The following is a 15,962-nucleotide window of genomic DNA, read 5'->3' as shown; positions in this document are numbered from 1 at the left end:
CCGCCCGCCCTCCCCACGCCGTGCCCGCTGCCACCCTGTTAGCGATGCCACGTCTAGATGAGCTGCTGCTTTGCTCGCTTTGCCAGAGCCAGGCAGGAGGCCGGGCCGTGCCCAGCCCCGGGCAGCCCTGCCATGCATGACCCACCGCACCTTGCTGAGATGCTGCTTTCATACAATCAGGTACAGACCCTTTCTACCATTTTTGTTGCTGGACATTCTACTACACTCTGTTTTTTTTTATTCTATTGGTTTGTATAAAAAACCCAACGGAAGCTCCTGTCGGGGGTTTCGTTCCGCACGTCGTGGTGCGTGGTCTGTAGTTTGCTACTTCTCTGTCCGAAGTGCCAGTCCTGCTGATTACCTCCAGCCCAGGGCGAGCGCCTGTTCACTCACTGTGCTGTGGTAAGACGACGTTACAGAAATGCATTTATCTACCCAAAGGCCTAGCTCCACTGGGCACTTAATTTTTAAAAACTTGTTTTGTTGAACGAGATGTGAAGATACTCAAATAAAGGCAGAACGACGGCGTTTGGCGCTCCCCAGCCTTGGGCAGCCGGGATGCACAGGGTCAGCAGCTCCTCTGCCCCCACCGCGACTCAGCCCATGCCGGGGTAGGGACCAGGGGGACCACGTCAATTCCCACTCCAGAGGCAGGATGCAGAGATGCTTGATGCAGCTCAGCCTGCTCCTTCCCTCACACACACACGTCCTGCACTCCCCATCACACACTCACCACCTCCTGCCCTGAGCTGGTGCCCATGTGGGAACCCTGGCAGCTGACAAGCTGAGTCGCCGGGCTGAGCGCGCCCCTGGTGGCTGCTCCCAGGGTAAGAGAGGCCAGCAGGCACAGAAGGACCTTCACTACCACTTTATTATTACAAAGGCTACAAGCCACATTATTTTTAAAGTGCATCATTTTTCACTGTCAAACCACAGACACAAGCCTGGCGTAGTGCAGATACGGCCAAAGTGGCAGACGCGGCGCTGAGAGCAGGGTTGGGCAGAAGTGAGGGGCAGTGGGGCTGAGAGAGGTGCCAGGGTGCAAGTGCTGCTCCAGATAGACCTAAAGCCTCTGAGGCCCAGGAGGGCCTCATGGACAGCGGGACAGACAGAAAGGCCTGGTGCAGGGCTGTGCTGGCAGGAATCTGCTCCCAGGGCAGACCCAGTTACTCTCTGCCTTCATGACAACTGGGCTGGGCCCTGGGAGACCTGCAGGTCCCCAAAGGAGCAGGGCAAGAGCCCCAGCTCTGCTCCCATCTGTGCAGTGTCCCTGGACAAACACAGCCCCCTCCAGCTCCCTTAAGGGGGTGAGGGGCTCCAGGCCCCGCAGTGTGGGGGGTTCTTCACGCCATCCCAGTGCTGGATGCCTGTCAGATCAGCCTCTGGACCCAGCAGCCAGCTGGGCTCCAAGGGGACAACCCAAGCCCTGCTCAGGGAAGAGTCCCCTCATCCAGACTGCCCCAGGCGTGGAGCAACGTCCCGGCAAAGGTGCTGCTGAGGGATGATGCCTATCGGGGACATCTGGTGTCTCTCCACCCCCAAAGCCAGTGCACGGGGCCCAGCTGCCAGCCAAGGATTAGTTTAAAGTGCTTTTCCCTTTTTGCATGGGGTACTAAGGCCAAACTCCACCCTGCCAGGGAACATATCCCCTTTATCCCTAGGGCCAAGGGAGCATCAGAAAGGCCCAGGTGGGAGCCTTCCCAGGGGAGCAGAGGCAGCGGCAGCTCTGCTGTGCCAGCTCACTCCTCAGCACAGAGACGTACAGCACATCCTGCGCCCTGCAATGCTCTGACCCATGGGGACCTGCCCTGCTGTCCCCTGACATCCCCAACACCTCCCCAAGCCCATACTGCTCCAAAAGGGACTGTCCCAACAGAGGAGGGTGGAGGAACCAGCTCTGGTGGTTCAAGAGGTGCCTACCCAGAGCAGGAGTGGCTGAGACCCACCTTCAGCAGCTGGGATGGGCATGAGCCAACCGGCCACCCCTGGCCAGGAGAAATGCCAGAGCCTGGACAGGCATCCCCTGGCTGATGGGCTCCTGCTACCTCTGGACTTTCTTGTGCTTGCAGCAGCACTCCTGTGACATTGTCTCTAACCAGCTCAGTCATGTTCCTGCCCCAAGTGAGGTTCTGCATAGTGCTACTGTCCCCTGTCCCCATCCCCAGGCATCATCCCATGCCAGCCAGAGCCAAGTGGTCTCTGTCCCCCAGCCAGCTGAGGTGGAGGGGACACACCAGCCCAGGGACCAGTCTATGGCTTCCAACCCCGTAACCGTCCTCATCAACAGGACAAAACAGGCAGCAAGAGGCAGCACCTGAGACCAGAGCCTGTCCCAGTAAGGACAGGAGGGAGCCCCAGCCCCTCTGCCCCAGCTGTGCTGGACTCTGAGTGCAGGCAGTGCCTCGCTCACTCTTGTTGTTCTAGCAGTTGGCAGAAAATGGGAATAGCCTGAAAATTCACTGTCCCTCCTCCTGAACTGCATTCCATGCCCAAGCTACCCTTGAGCGTGGGCTCCCTCCAGCCCCGCAGGGCACCCATGGGCAGAGCTGCCACCCCAAAAGCAGCCACTCATGCTCCTGCTCCGAGTCTCTCCAGGTGGGAAGCAGCACTCGTGACACACACAGCAACGGGAGCAGCAGCAGTCATGTCAGCGTGAAGCAAACATGGCATCGCTCGCAAGGTGCAGCAGCAGGGAGCGCCGGGGCCGCGCCGCACGCGGCCTAGATGACATCTGTCTCCCTCTCTATGCCAACGTACTTGAGGGCGTCCGCCTGGCTGTACCTACGAGACAGGAAAGTCACGGCTGCTGGAACCTCCCCCAGCCCTCCCACTAACACATGCATGGAAAGTGGGGACAACCCTGTGCCCCAGGCCCAGCCACCACTTCCCAGGGCACCTGTAATCAAAGAAGAGCTCCTCTCCGGCCTGGATGGCTCTCTTGGCAAAGATCCCAATGCGGTGGTCGCCGTTCACCATCACAACTGCAACCAGAGAGGGGACATCAGGGATCTGCAGCTCCAGCACAGGCCACGAGGTCTCACAGCACCCTTGCCCTGCCTGGCCACCACTTGTCCCCGAGGCCACTGAGCAGGGACAGAGCGCTCCCCGGAGCCACCAGCTGCTCACCAGCAGTGATGGCTCCTTGCCAGGCCAGGGCCACTGCAGAGCTGAGTGAGGCCCTTCCCAGCAGCAACGCAATTTGCTGCAGAGATGGGAAGCTTTGCCCAGGTCTTTGAGGTTCTGCTGCTCCCACAGGCTCAGGGGGATTTGGGATGCAGAGAATCCACTGCAATCCCACAGCTGAGCAGGACCCAGAGAGCCTTCCCCCCCAGCTGGCAGGGACAGCTGACAGCTCACCTTTGGCATAGCAATTGGGGTTCACCGAGTGATTGGCAAAGCGGATTTTATTTCCTTTGCGGGTGGCATCAACAACAAAATCTATTAAGAAAAATAAAAGAGGAAAACTAATGTCAAGATAGGCCTGCTGCTCAGGTAACAGAGGGGATAATCCTGCCTGTCTGGCCACCAGCACCCCCCAGGGAGCCTAGGTCTCCCTTGCCCCTGGCAGCCCTGGGCAAGTTACCATTGTTGAGGTTGAAGAGGAAGCTGGACATGTACTTGTCATAGACCTTCCCCCGCCGGTCAGCCTCATCCTGAGAAATGAGCTGCAGAAGGAGAACTGTGCCTGAGGGCAAGGCAAGGACCCCTGCTTGGAGCTCACCCAACTCCTGGAAACCCCCTCCCACCCACACAGGAGCTCACCAGGGCTCCAGGGAGGGAGCAGAGGTGAGAGCTGCACTCCCAGGGAATGGCTCCTCCACAGTGGAGGGCCTACGGGCACTGAGGCAGGTGCCCAAATGGTGCAAGATTCAATCTCTAAACCTGGCCAGAATGAGCCAATGGCTGTGGCTGAGCTGGGGACAGCACTCTGTGGAGCACTGCCACCAACACAGCCCCCACGGGCAGCAGCACTGACCTCACCACAGTACTCGGAAATGAATTCATTCTTCTGCACGGATTCCTTGATGAAAGTCCCCCAGCCAGCGACATCTGATGGTGCCAGCAACAAATGCTACAGCCAAGGTAGAAGGGGACAGGTAGGGTTGGTGGGCCCCTCCCTGCAGCACGCAGAGATCCCCCCACCAGACAGCCCAGGAAGCGATGGGGAACAACTGTGCAGCACCTAACTCTGCTGGACACCACGCTCCCAGCCCCCATCATCATGAGGTCAAGGAGCAGAGGGGAGCTGGTGTCTCTCCAGCATCCCCTGGTTTGAGGTGACACAGCTCCTGACAGACTCACAGGCTGCAGCACCATTAGGCTGGAGCTGCACATGGACACCTGCTAATTTGCATATTTCTCTGAATGTTGGCCTTTTTTATGTGCAGCCCCTTGCCATGATCAGCAGAATTTGAAACCAAACCCTTCTCTGGAGTCACTTTCTACACTCCCCTGCTCTCACCCTCCCCTCATGTCTGTATTTCACATCCATAATCCCAATAAAGTGCTGCAGAAGCCCCAGGAAGAGCTGCTTCTCTTCCTGCCCTCCCTACCCAGAGAGCTGCAGGGGGCTCACACACCATGTCCCACCCAGCTCTGTCTACCCACTCTGCCCTGAGGCAGCCCCAAGCCCTGCTGCTGTCAATACCTTCTTGAGACCACGCTGGATGCTGCAGTTCTTGCAGGAGACCACCTTGCAGTCCCAGTGCTCCGAAGCCCCACAGGTCAGGCAGAGGTCGGGGTCACACTCCCGCACAGCCAGGTAGCAGGGGCACTGCTTCGTGTTGCACTGGGTTTTGCAGCGGCAGCCTGGGAAGCGGTTCTGACCTGCAGCAACACAGCCCACTGATTTGCACCATGAAGTTTTCCAGCCCCTTGGGAACACAAAATGCTCCTCCTGAGCCAGGTCTCACCCTGGCAGGCCCTGGGCAGCCTGGACAGGCCTCCAGCAAGTCCCAGCCCTGTGCCCTCCCCCTGGCTGCCCTCTGGCCAGATAGTCCCCAGTTTCTCCTTACAGTCAGGATTGCACTGGCAGAACTTCTCACAGAAATTCTGAGTCATAATGCAAGGGCAGGAGCTGTCACAGGGGTGCTCGGGGTGGTCACAGGGCTGGTAGTTGTACACCTGGGTAGGCGAATTATCTGGAACAAGAGGAAAAGCTCCTGGGTTAGAAGCAGAACACAGAAACGCTACAACACTGCAGGCTGGAGCTGAACTCTGTCCCGCAGCCTCGTGACCCTTGCATGCCACAGCCAACACTACCTTTCTTCAGCTGAATCTTCCTGCAGTGCGCAGCCCACAGCCTGCAAAAGAAGCAGAGAGGGTCTGAGGGGCCAGCCTGGACTGCTCGGCATGGCTGGAGAGCTGCAGCGGGGGCAGGTGACGCCAGCAAGGCAGTGCTGTGCACTGATAACCACCAGCAGAGAGAGGAGAATGATGCAGCCACAGCATTAGTTATTTAAGGCAAATGCCAGAGCCAGGATAACACTGGACCTGCTGGGATCAGCACACAGAAAGTAGGTTATAGTCAGGGAGCTGAGGCTATGGCTGCTGTAGGACCTGGCACTGGCCCTCCTGCAGCAGGGCCACTGCAGCCAGGCTCTGAGCTGCCCTCTCCCGGGGCCGCGGGGCTGCAGAGCCCCCGAGCAGGGCAGTGGCACCAGGAAGGCTGGGAGCCAGAGCCCGACCACCAGCACCGCCCTGCGCAACCGCAGGATGTGTGCGCAGATGGGAGACAGATGGGGATTACCAGGAACATGCTGGCACAAAAAGTAGTGGATCCAGTTGCATTTTAAGAACAAAACAAGCTTGTCCAGCACTTGCCTGTGCTTCCTTTTCTTCTTCTGGGATGGATTCATTAATTCGTTTGTTGGCAGTTTTGTTATGAGTGATTCTTTCACAGCAAACTGGAAGACCTACCAAAGAACAGAAGTAAAAAGAAGCCTAAAGCTCAGTGTACTCATGTTGGTTCTGTCTGGAGCATAAATAGAGTGTTAGCAAGCACACAAAGGGAGTCTTCCCAGTCCCTGGACCAGTGAGCAGGCAATCCTACCACCGGTTTCTCACACCACGCTCCTTGAGGCAGCTTGTGGCAGGAAAGAACAAACAAGTGGCCAGGGTTGGCTGAGCCTCCCTGCTGCTGCCCTCCTGGCACCCACCTGCCTGCACGTTTTGGTCCCCAGCAGCCTGGCAATCGAGCAGAAGTTGTTGAAGTAGGTCCCATGGAAGACACGGAAGAGGGACTCCTCAGCCCCCGTCCACTCGACGGGCTCCTGTGGCGTCTCCACCGCAAACAGCTGGGAGGAGGGCGGACTCAGCTTCTGCTTGGTGGGGGTCTGGCAGCGGGAGTTTGCCTCTGGTAGGGAAGGCAAAGGTTGGGACAAGCACAACATGGGAGAATGTGCACTGCGGAGCCCGGGCTGGCACCTTACCCGAGGAGCTGGAGGCCCACTCGTTGCCCGTGTCGCGGTCGCTGTCGCCCTCCCTCGTCTCGGTGATGGTGGAGGCTGGAGCGCTGGAGCACGAAGCTCCCACCACATGGTGCCTCCTGCGGCGCCGGCCTGAGCACTTGGACCGGGGGTTGTGCAGGGCAGCAAACTCCTTGGCTCCTTCCTGCAACCAGAGCAGAAGACACGGCAGATGACCAGGGAACACTGACAGGCTTTTCCCCAGGCCCTGGGACATCCCTGCCACCACCAGTGAAGGTGGAAGACCCACCACGAGGGTCACTCAGCGAGTGCAGCACCCTGCCCACACATCCTGGCTCTGCTTCCCAGCTGGAGGTGGCTCCCAGGCCCCCCAGCCCACTCCCCTGCCCGTCGCCCTGGTAAGGGAATCCTCCCAGCTGCTTCCCCTGCTCCACCCCACAGATTCCAGGACAGGGTGCCCACCTCCCTGTAGCCCTCACCCTGTAACACAGCTAGGCTGGATTCCTGCAAGATTAGTTCTTAAATAGTTCCAAACTTCTCCACAGATACTAGATTATTTTCCCAGCAATTTTAATTTGGGCTTCATTTTTCAAATGCTACATGAAGACCAGAGAATTCATTTGTCACAATTTCCCATCTGCTAGCTGTGAAATTAGATTTCGTTGGAGATATGCAAAAATATGCATCTGGTAAGGTCTGCGTTTGGATTCTTGCTCCCCCAAATCCAAGGAGGATTAGAATTAATTCTGAAAAATCATCCAAGCTGTGAAAAGGACCCACAGAGTTCTGCTGAACAGGGCTGGCCAGGCCACTTCTCTCCTGGTTTCAAAAGCAGCAATGCAGAAACGTACCAGCCAGAGGAAACAATCTGCTCCACAAGGATCTGGCTCGATCTTGGTCTCTCTATTCTTTCGTTTGTACACATTAGGAGTGGCATGAAAAGCTGCAAAAATAATAGTAATCTTTACTATTAACATCCTCCAACAGTCTCCCCCCATGCTACAAGGGATTGGGACAGCAGGAACTGAATGAAGCTAAGTGGGATCCCAAGCAGCCAGAGAGAGCACCCAGCAGGACCCCCCGGCTGGCTCCCACCTGCACTGGGGGATATTTGGGAAGGAGAGGCCATAGGAAAAAGATCTGCTTTCAGACTGAAAAAAAAGACCACATGATCTTAATATTTTATCTTTTAATAAATAATTCACTGGAAAGAGTCCTGTGTCTTTCCAAAGAGGCCCTCAGACCTGGGGAACAGCAGGTCCAACAGCTAACCAGTATCCAAAAGGCTCCAGCAGGACAAACCGCAAGAACATGACTAAGACGAGTACGTTCCAGTGGGGCAACAAAACACAGGGGCATGTTCAGACTTTGGAAGTGAAACATTCATGCCTTTCCCTGGTCAGCTTCTGCAAAGCAAGGGTCACATCTAGTTGTGGCAGCATTTCTGGCACAAACTGCCAGGTGGCTTGGACGCAGTGTGATGAACAATGGTGAGAGGGACGGCCACACAGCCGGGTACCATCCGTTTGAGGAACTGAGTGGAGCCATCCTTGCAAAAGGCTTCTGGGCACCTGTCAGCTCCGACGGCCCCAGCACCAGTGCTGGAGGCACCACCCTCCAGGGCCCGTAGCACAGACACTAAGCAGGGTGCACAGAGGGATGCAGCACTGAGGAAAAATGAAGAGCAAAGGGCTCTAGGGAAGCGTCCGGCCAAGACTGCACTTACGATGCAGAAAGCAGTCGTACTTGAAGCAGCGGCGGCAGAAGAGGGTGTGGAAGGAGTGCAGGGACTGCTCCCGCTGCACTGACTTGGCACATGGCCCATCGATGTTGGGGGTGCACTGTGGCGGCAGCACGTTCGGGTCTGACACCTCCGTCAGCTCCCGGTATCTGTTGGACAAACAAAAACACCCAGAGATGCACCTGCCTTCCCAGGCTGGGATGTTTTACATGACTATGTCCCTGTGTCCTTGTGCCCAGACACCTTCACGCCAAACTAAAGCTCCTGATGCTCAGAGGTCGCTCTGGTCTGGGCACCTGCAGCCAGCTGAGCTCTACCCCTGCTCAGAGCACAGGGATGTTCCAAAACACAGATTCCAACTGTAACTAACAAAGGTAAGACACAACTTAAGCAGAGATCTTCTACCTCTCCTTCATATCATCCGGGAAGCCGTACTCAGGAAACATGGAAGAAATAGCAGTGAATATCATGTCATTTGGAAACCGCTTCTTCGAACACTTCTTGTTACCTTCGAAAAAGAAGAGACAAAGCCACAGTTCAGCTGGATGTGAACATGTCTTTCCATCTTCCACAGAGAGCAATTCCAGCTGGTGTTCACAATTGTATTTTAAGAGACAGAAATGTAATCCCATGTATAATGGATAAACCTTTGTCCTGCAATCAGGCAAAGGCATTTCCCAACATAGCTCAGCAGCTTTCTGAGTGGCAGAACATATAGATGGAAGTGCTCATGATTTCTTAAGGGCTATTACTATTTGTTTTTACCAAGACAGAATCTGCAGACAATGCTTTTCTGCATCCACAACAGGTCCTGGTATCTCTGCTACCACATTGCTAGAAATCAAAGGCAAAGATGAAACTCCCAGTCAGCATTCCTAAGGTCACACAGGACACATAAAAATCCCATACTGCAGAGCTTCCTCTGTGCAACAAGAGCTCCAGGTAAGGAAAGAGGACCCACTAATACATGGAAAACAGGTCTGGAAGGGATTTGCCAAGGTCCCACTCCCTGGCCTACAGCACAAACAGATCTACCTACAAACTCGCTGACAGACACTTGTCAGACCAGCACTTCAAAACCTCCATGAGCAGCGATCCCACAGATAACACCCCACTGCTCTGCTGATCTCACTGGGAGATGGTTCCCCACAGGACTTATCTGAATTCTTCCTCACCACACTTTAAACTGGTGATTTCTCATCCTCTCCACATGGGACACTGAGAACCACTGATTTCCCTTCTGCTTTCCTCATCCCAGGCCTTGCCAAGCTGGTCCTTGCCCTCAGCAACACACGGATAAGCACCAGCTCTGGCAGCAGTGCTGGCTCGGGCAGGGCACAAGGAAAACGTGCCCAACACAGCCCCAGTTTCTGTGGCCAAACCCACCTTCTGCTGCAATTCGCTTTCTTTTCCTTGTGACTGGCAGCTCCTCTTTCCCATCCTCTGGTTTAGCCTCAGAATCATTGTGTCCTTCCTCCTCCTCATCCGAGTACTGATTCAGGGCATTGACGAGCTCCAGGAACACAGCATCACTGATGAGGACTGACCCAGAGATCATTTCTGGAACAGAGAGATGTCAGCCAGCTTGTGGGAGCATCATCACCTTTCACACTCCATGAAAGCCACATGACATCACCAGCAATTAGAACCTGCCTCAATGTGTTGTACGGACAGGGGAATTTAACACTAGAGCCATACGAACAAGGTCTCATTTTTAGCAATCTGACCTCAGGCCATCCCAGTTTTCCACTGTCCTCACCCCTCCAGGCAATGTTATAATGGGGTAGACAGCACTGCAGTGAAACACACTGGCTTTTAATTTTGGAAAAAATTAAAAGTCTTGGCTGAGGTCATGAGCAAAAGCAGGTTGCTGAGCTCCTCCAAACCTCTAGCACATTTTTCAGCACCCCAGAACACTGCTGTGAACCCCCAAGCACAAGAGTGTTGGCTCCAGAGCACCCCAGGCCTTGGACAGAGCAGGGCATCAGAAGGCAGGACTGTGTCTCTGCACACCAGAGCAGCTCGCATGTTCCTGGTTTTCTGCTCTAAGAGCTCTTCAGAAAAGCTGGTTCCCACTGCCACCTTTTGGCTTTGTAACCACTGTGGTGTGTTAATTGCTAGAGACTGCACAGACAGTGCTGACTGCTCCTAGGTTACCTTCCTCTCCATGAACCTTCCCATCATAGTTATTAATAAGTTCTTCAATGAAAGTTTCATCCTCTTCCTTCACCTCATCTCCCATGTAAGGGATATTGCACAGAACAGTTTCATCCTCCACCTGAGAAGAGATGAGACACAACTCAGAGGACCAGCACCTGCCCATTCCCAGCTGGGCCGTGTCCCAGACTGCTCCTGCCCATTCACACCTGCAGGCAGCAAAGCAAAGATTCTCCCTGGCTACAGTTTCAGATTTCTCATCGCTGACATTTCACTGTTATCCCATGCCAGCAGCATAACTCTGACCCCTAAAAGTGCAAATTGCTTTAAAAATGAAGACCTGTGCCCCCAAGGCTTGCAGAAACTCAGAAACACACACAACGCCAAGAATAACAAACAGCCCAAAACATCAGAGAGGTTGTGTTTGAGGCAGAGCAGAGCTGGAACAGAGAAAGCCAAACCCAGAGGAATGCAGCCAAAGCTGAGGAGCCACCCACAGGAGTGAGGACCTGGACCCTCACTGCCACGGCACCACCAGCTCTGCTTTGCACTAGGTCCCTGGTGTCACATCTGCACCTCAGAGCCTTCCTACGTACCATGAAATTTTGCTGAAGAGGGGACCACGAGTACATAATGGGCACCAGTGCCACCGTGTTCAGGGTCCTCATGTACAGTGACTGGCTTGGAAACCCTGGGAAAATGCTCTCAACAGTGCACTGGAACAAAGCACAGAGAAAGGCAGTGAGGAAACTGCTTCTGAGGGAAGAGCCAAAAGGAAACCACCCTCAGGACAAGACAGCGCAGCCCTGCACTCACTCTCTGGGACTTCACAGTAAAACCATCTCGGTTTGTGGGTTTTTTTCTATTTCTGCACCCCAGAGGAGTGTGAGGCACAGCCTGGCACTGACACTGACAGCCTGACACACACACAAAACAACCCCGTGTCCTCACAGCTCCCTGCTCTTGTCCACCCTTGCTGCACCTTGCCCCTTTACCCTTCCACACCTGCTTCAGGAACGGATGCCCGCTGACCGGCTTCATCAGCTGCACTGACTGGACCCGAAGCTTCTTCCAGTCTTCATTCAGAATCTGAGTCTTTTCATGAACCTTTGCAAAGTTGGCCACAAACAGAGCCTGAAATCAGAGAAAGCAGCGCTCAAAATCTAAGAAATCTTGTTGGGAACATTTAGAACCCTCCTGAGATTCTGTTTCAAGTGTCAAAATGTATGCAAGGCAGAGCACTTCAAACTGATGACACTCATTAGGAGAAATTCTAATTAAACTCAGCATTGGAACAAAACTGTTCTGAAAATCCACCCAACAGCCAGAAGCTTCCCATTGCTACTGATTCCTCTGACCTCTTCCAAAAACCTGCCTGCCAGGGAGAGTAGCATCAGCACCAGCCACCTGAAACCCACCAGGGTTCAAGTGAGGAGACACTTGTAAGAACAGGTGGGACGAGTCCCTTGGCTGCCTCCAGCGGCTGCTCCCGGCTCCGCAGAGCACGGGAAATGTCACCTCATCCAACTCACAACTAAAATACAGCTCTGCAACTGGCAGGATCTCAAACGCTCCAAGGTAAGCCACGTCTTTAGGAGGCATCCTCTGGGTGGAGCAACTGTCCTCACATCTGTACCTTGGCCCCCATGTTCGCCTGGAACCTCTTGAGCTGCCGCAGACGCATATACTCAGACTTGACTTTTCTTTTCCAGTACATGATACATTTTGACGTGGGAGGGGTGGCAATTTCCATTTTTCTGTAAGAATACAGAAAGAATAAACATCAAATGATGGAGTTCTCATAGTCCTGTAAACAAGTGCTATTAGAAAACCAATCCCCGTGGATTATAATCGCATCAGAGACATGAGCAGGACGGAAGAGCCAAATTACAACAAACAAAAAAGCATTAGCAATTTTTTTTCAAATATAAATTTTCCTAAAATTTCCATAGGCATTAATAACTATGTATTGCAATCTTTCAACTAGAAACACTGTATTTACATGAGATGGTATTTTTAAGACAGCTAAATCAAACTAATGTTTTTGTTCTCTGTGGATTCAGCCGTGGGTTAGGCCAGAAATGACAAATTTGTGTTACCTCAATACACTGAGTGCTAAAGTCTTTGTGAACCCAGCCAGGAGAATTTGTTGAAAAGCAGTACTTCTTATCACCAGGTGATTCCTTGTGGATGCAAACACTGATGATAAGAGGAAAGATTTAGGGTATGAAAAAATAAATCTATTTTCTTCCTCTCACAGAAATGAGCAATAATCCCCTCCAAATTATAAATCAAATTTTAAATAATATATGCAGGATTTTTTGTGGTATAATTTAGTTCTGTCTCAGAGAACACCTTTACACAGCTCTTCATTTTCAATCCACTGTAGCAGATAGGAAAGCAGATACGTGGTTTATAATTTTTAATTTATATCTGGATGTAACCTAAATGAAAGCTGCGGCAAAACGTTCACAGTTCCTAAGTGTGGGAAGTGCTACTTGTGATTTTAAAATAGTAAATACTGAACACATGATAAAAAGGCCTATAAAAATCAGCAAAAGTTGTAGGTGTAGGCAAACACACCATAAGACTGCAACATCAGGATGGTACTGGAAGTGTAAAATTCTGCAACATCAGATGCATTTAAGATAATGTAGATTTAGATGAGGTATCAACAAAACTCATAATGATACTCAGAAATATTATTTGGAGAAAAGTGACAGAAATTCCTTTTTTGAGCTTGTCAAAACCAGCAATAAGCTGGAGAACATTAAAGGAAAAATCCTGTGCTGAGAGGTAATTGAGGAAGGACACACTGACAAGATGACAGATCAGTTTGTTTCTAGTATCTGTGATTTCTAAAGCACTGCCAATATCCTGTAGGAATATGCCACTAATGCATTTCAGAATACATATATAAATGGTTAGGAGACAATACATACACTGCACTATGAATACATCATCTTTTTTGTCAATGATCAGCTCAAATTCATGAATAGCTGATGAAGCTGCAGCCAGTCCTAAAGTTCTGACTCCTACTTAGCCTTATAATTTTTCAGTGCTTGAAAGGATTTTATGAATATCCTTCTCACAAGTTTTGCAATTCCACTTCTCCAAACCCATATATAAATTTCAAGGATTTGTATGGGTCTCATAACATTTTTAAACAATTCGCTGAGTCAGCCAGGCGTCCCCCCGACCTGCCCGGGCTCTGGAGCGGGCGGGCAGCTCTGGGACGGGATCTGGGATAAAGCGCCGAGCGGAGCCTCAGCCGGGCTGCAGCGGTGCCCACCGTGCTGCAGCGGTGCCCACGGGGCCATGATGCTCCTTGGGGTGCGGCTTCTCGGCTTCCTGCTCTGCTGCCTGTGCCTTTCTCTGCTCCAGCGGTGTAAGGGCAGCCCGGGCCCGCAGCTGCTGGCGTGGGGCCGGGGGTGCACGGAGGCGCCCGGGGGGTCGGGCACAGGGTCTGGCCAAGTAGCAAGTTTGCACGGGGTCCCTGTCCCATTTCACTTCTCTGTCCCATTGTGCCCGTGTTGGGAGCCCTCTTGGTCCCCCTTGGAGGACGCTCTGGGAAAGGTTTGCTGTCTGCTTCCCCTCTCACAGGACTGAGGTTAGCTCAGAAACTGCCCTGCTCTGGTGGCAGGGACTGAGGCAGAGCCAGGAGCCTCCTGCTCCCCTCCTCTTGGCCCAGTCCTTTCTGCTGTGGACAGCTCAGCCTGAGAGGAGGGGTCTCTGGTGAGTTGGGACCACTCAGCTCATGCCCAGAAGCTGCCTGCGTGCTGAGGCTGTCCCTGGCTGTGTGTCCCTAACAACCGTGTCCCCTTGCTGCAAGGCATGGGGACACCAACTATGGGGACCTCAAGGATGAAGGTAAGACTCCCAGTGCCATTGTCCCACCATGGCTCTGGCCCTGGCTGCTGGGGGCTCTGCTGCTGGCAGAGGTGATGTCTGCACCCCTGAGGAATGGGGCCCTGCCCTCAAACATCCCAAGGATCCTGCCAGCACCAATGGCACTGTCTGTCCTTCCAGGTCACTATCTGTACTTGGAGAAGGATGGTGAGTAGAGCTGCCTTCCTGCAATGCTGGCTGTCCTCCCCATTGAGGGGTGACCTCAAACATCCCCTCAAAACTGGGCTTGGAGGTGGGAGCTGCGGGGGTGGCATCCTAGGATCTGGCTGGTGCTCTGCAGGACCACCAGTGGTGCTAGAGGGGCCAGCCCTCTGCCAGGACACCTACTAGGACTGGATCACACTCTACTGCTGGGCCCCCTTCCATGCTGCCCTCATGGCCACCCCTGAGAGCAGCTGCTGCCACTGAGCAGGTAGGTTGGTGTCAGCCCCGCAGTGCTGGCTTGGAGCAGGGCTGCCACAGTTGCCACGTCCCAGTCCTGGCCCACGGGCCTCACACAGCCCCTCTGCAGCACCTACAGCAAGCTCTCCAGCTGCACCCAGCTGCTGGCCCAGCTGCCCTCCTGCCCCTAGCCTGGTGTCATCCTCAACACCTTCTTCCTGCATGTCCATGCAGAATCCTTCACCAACTGCATGAGGACCAAGCCCCCCCTGGGGCCAAGCAGACTGCCCCCAAAATGGCTGTGGCCGTGGGCTCAGCTGCCTCGTGCCCCTTGCAGCCACCCGGAAAGGGGCTCAGACCTCAGTGGGTAGCTGCCCAGCCCCTGCCTACACCTATGCCTGCAAGGAGCTGGCAACAGCCCCCCTCCTTGGGGACTAATGAGTGGGATTGGTGGGACCAGGGCGAGGGGGACAGTGCAGTGCAGGGGTCTGGATGTCCCTGGGGATGGAATGGGTCCCCTGGCACAGGAGGAGGCTGGGCCTGCGAATTCTCATGCCTGCATCTGCCCCAGGAGCAAGGGGAGGGAGTAGCAGGAGAAGAAGGGCACTGGGAACCAGGGTCCTGACCCTGCATGGGCCCAGCCCCTTCCTTGGCACCCCAGGGCAGGGCCTGGCAGGGAGTCCCAGGCCTTGGCTCACAGCCATCATCCTCTCCCCTGCCGTCCCCTCCAGATGCTCCAGGAGGGGCGGCTGTCCCTGCCCCAGGGCCGTGCTGAGATCATCGGGTGTCTCCCTGGCGGAGGCTCCCACCGCCCAGCCCAGGGCTCCAGCGGCTTCAACGGGGAGTGGGACCAGAGCACTGCAGCCCTGCACCCCCGGAGTGCTGGGGCCTGGTGGCCCACAGAAGGTCCCAGTTTGCCCTGGGGAGGCTCAGGAGGCTCTGTCAGGGCATTTGCCAGGAGCAGGGAGGGTCCTGATCTGTCCTGCGTTGCTCTTGGATCACGCTCTGTGTGTTCCTCATGCTGACTGTTAAAGGGGAAGCCTCACGCTCGTGCTCTGCCCCAGCCAGAGGTGAAATGAGCTCATCCAGCCTCAGCCCCACTGCTGGAGGCAGGAACACCGCAGACCTGCAGGCCTGGGTTTGTCCTTAGCAGTGTCGCTCTGGGGGGGCCACAGGACCCCTGGGTGGGAGCTGTGCCAGGAGTGAGGAGCTCTGGCAGAGCTGGGTGGGCACCGGGAGATGTCAGGGTCGAGGACTGGCGATCTCAGCCAAGCCTTTGCCCTCTCCCACCTCCCTGTTGTCGTTGGCCTCACACCCGCGGGCAGGTCTCCCACTGCCATTCCCTC

General features: G+C 54.4%; 2 protein-coding genes across 2 annotated transcripts in view; one reads left to right on the top strand and one right to left on the bottom strand.

The window, feature by feature from the left end:
* Positions 1-2,596: 2,596 nt before the first annotated feature.
* Positions 2,597-12,190, bottom strand: EZH1 (enhancer of zeste 1 polycomb repressive complex 2 subunit). The gene is made up of 19 exons (XM_009994131.1): positions 11,963-12,190; positions 11,332-11,460; positions 10,923-11,042; positions 10,327-10,447; positions 9,556-9,729; positions 8,575-8,677; positions 8,155-8,318; positions 7,280-7,371; positions 6,432-6,612; positions 6,159-6,355; positions 5,824-5,915; positions 5,263-5,303; positions 5,016-5,141; positions 4,649-4,827; positions 3,977-4,072; positions 3,584-3,665; positions 3,358-3,438; positions 2,897-2,981; positions 2,597-2,781 (listed from the first exon to the last, which is right to left on the bottom strand). The coding sequence occupies exons 1-19, from the start codon at positions 12,077-12,079 to the stop codon at positions 2,721-2,723; spliced, it is 2,241 nt and encodes a 746-aa protein (XP_009992433.1). The 5' UTR covers positions 12,080-12,190; the 3' UTR covers positions 2,597-2,720.
* A 1,454-nt stretch (positions 12,191-13,644) lies between these two features.
* RAMP2 (receptor (G protein-coupled) activity modifying protein 2) overlaps positions 13,645-15,962 on the top strand; it is a 5,268-nt gene continuing 2,950 nt past the window's right edge. The window contains exons 1-3 of the mRNA XM_009994183.1: positions 13,645-13,745; positions 14,159-14,196; positions 14,356-14,382. Coding sequence (XP_009992485.1) covers positions 13,645-13,745; positions 14,159-14,196; positions 14,356-14,382 — 166 coding nt within the window. The remainder of the gene's footprint in view (positions 13,746-14,158; positions 14,197-14,355; positions 14,383-15,962) is intronic.

This window comes from Chaetura pelagica, unplaced genomic scaffold, assembly GCF_000747805.2.
Source record: "Chaetura pelagica isolate M959 unplaced genomic scaffold, ChaPel_1.0 scaffold963, whole genome shotgun sequence".
NCBI classification, from domain to species: Eukaryota; Metazoa; Chordata; class Aves; order Apodiformes; family Apodidae; genus Chaetura; species Chaetura pelagica.
The sequence above is the reverse complement of the archived record's forward strand: the minus strand, read 5'-3'. Positions and strand labels throughout refer to the sequence as shown.

What these genes read in the sequence shown, in the direction of transcription:
- EZH1 (XM_009994131.1), bottom strand. Translation starts at nt 12,079, where the DNA reads ATGGAAATTGCCACCCCTCCCACGTCAAAATGTATCATGTACTGGAAA. An exon ending in GGACCAAAACGTGCAGGCAG is followed by an intron (nt 5,916 to 6,158) that starts GTGGGTGCCAGG and finishes GTTCTTTGGTAG; the next exon opens with GTCTTCCAGTTTGCTGTGAA. An exon ending in CCTCTTCAACCTCAACAATG is followed by an intron (nt 3,439 to 3,583) that starts GTAACTTGCCCA and finishes TTTTCTTAATAG; the next exon opens with ATTTTGTTGTTGATGCCACC.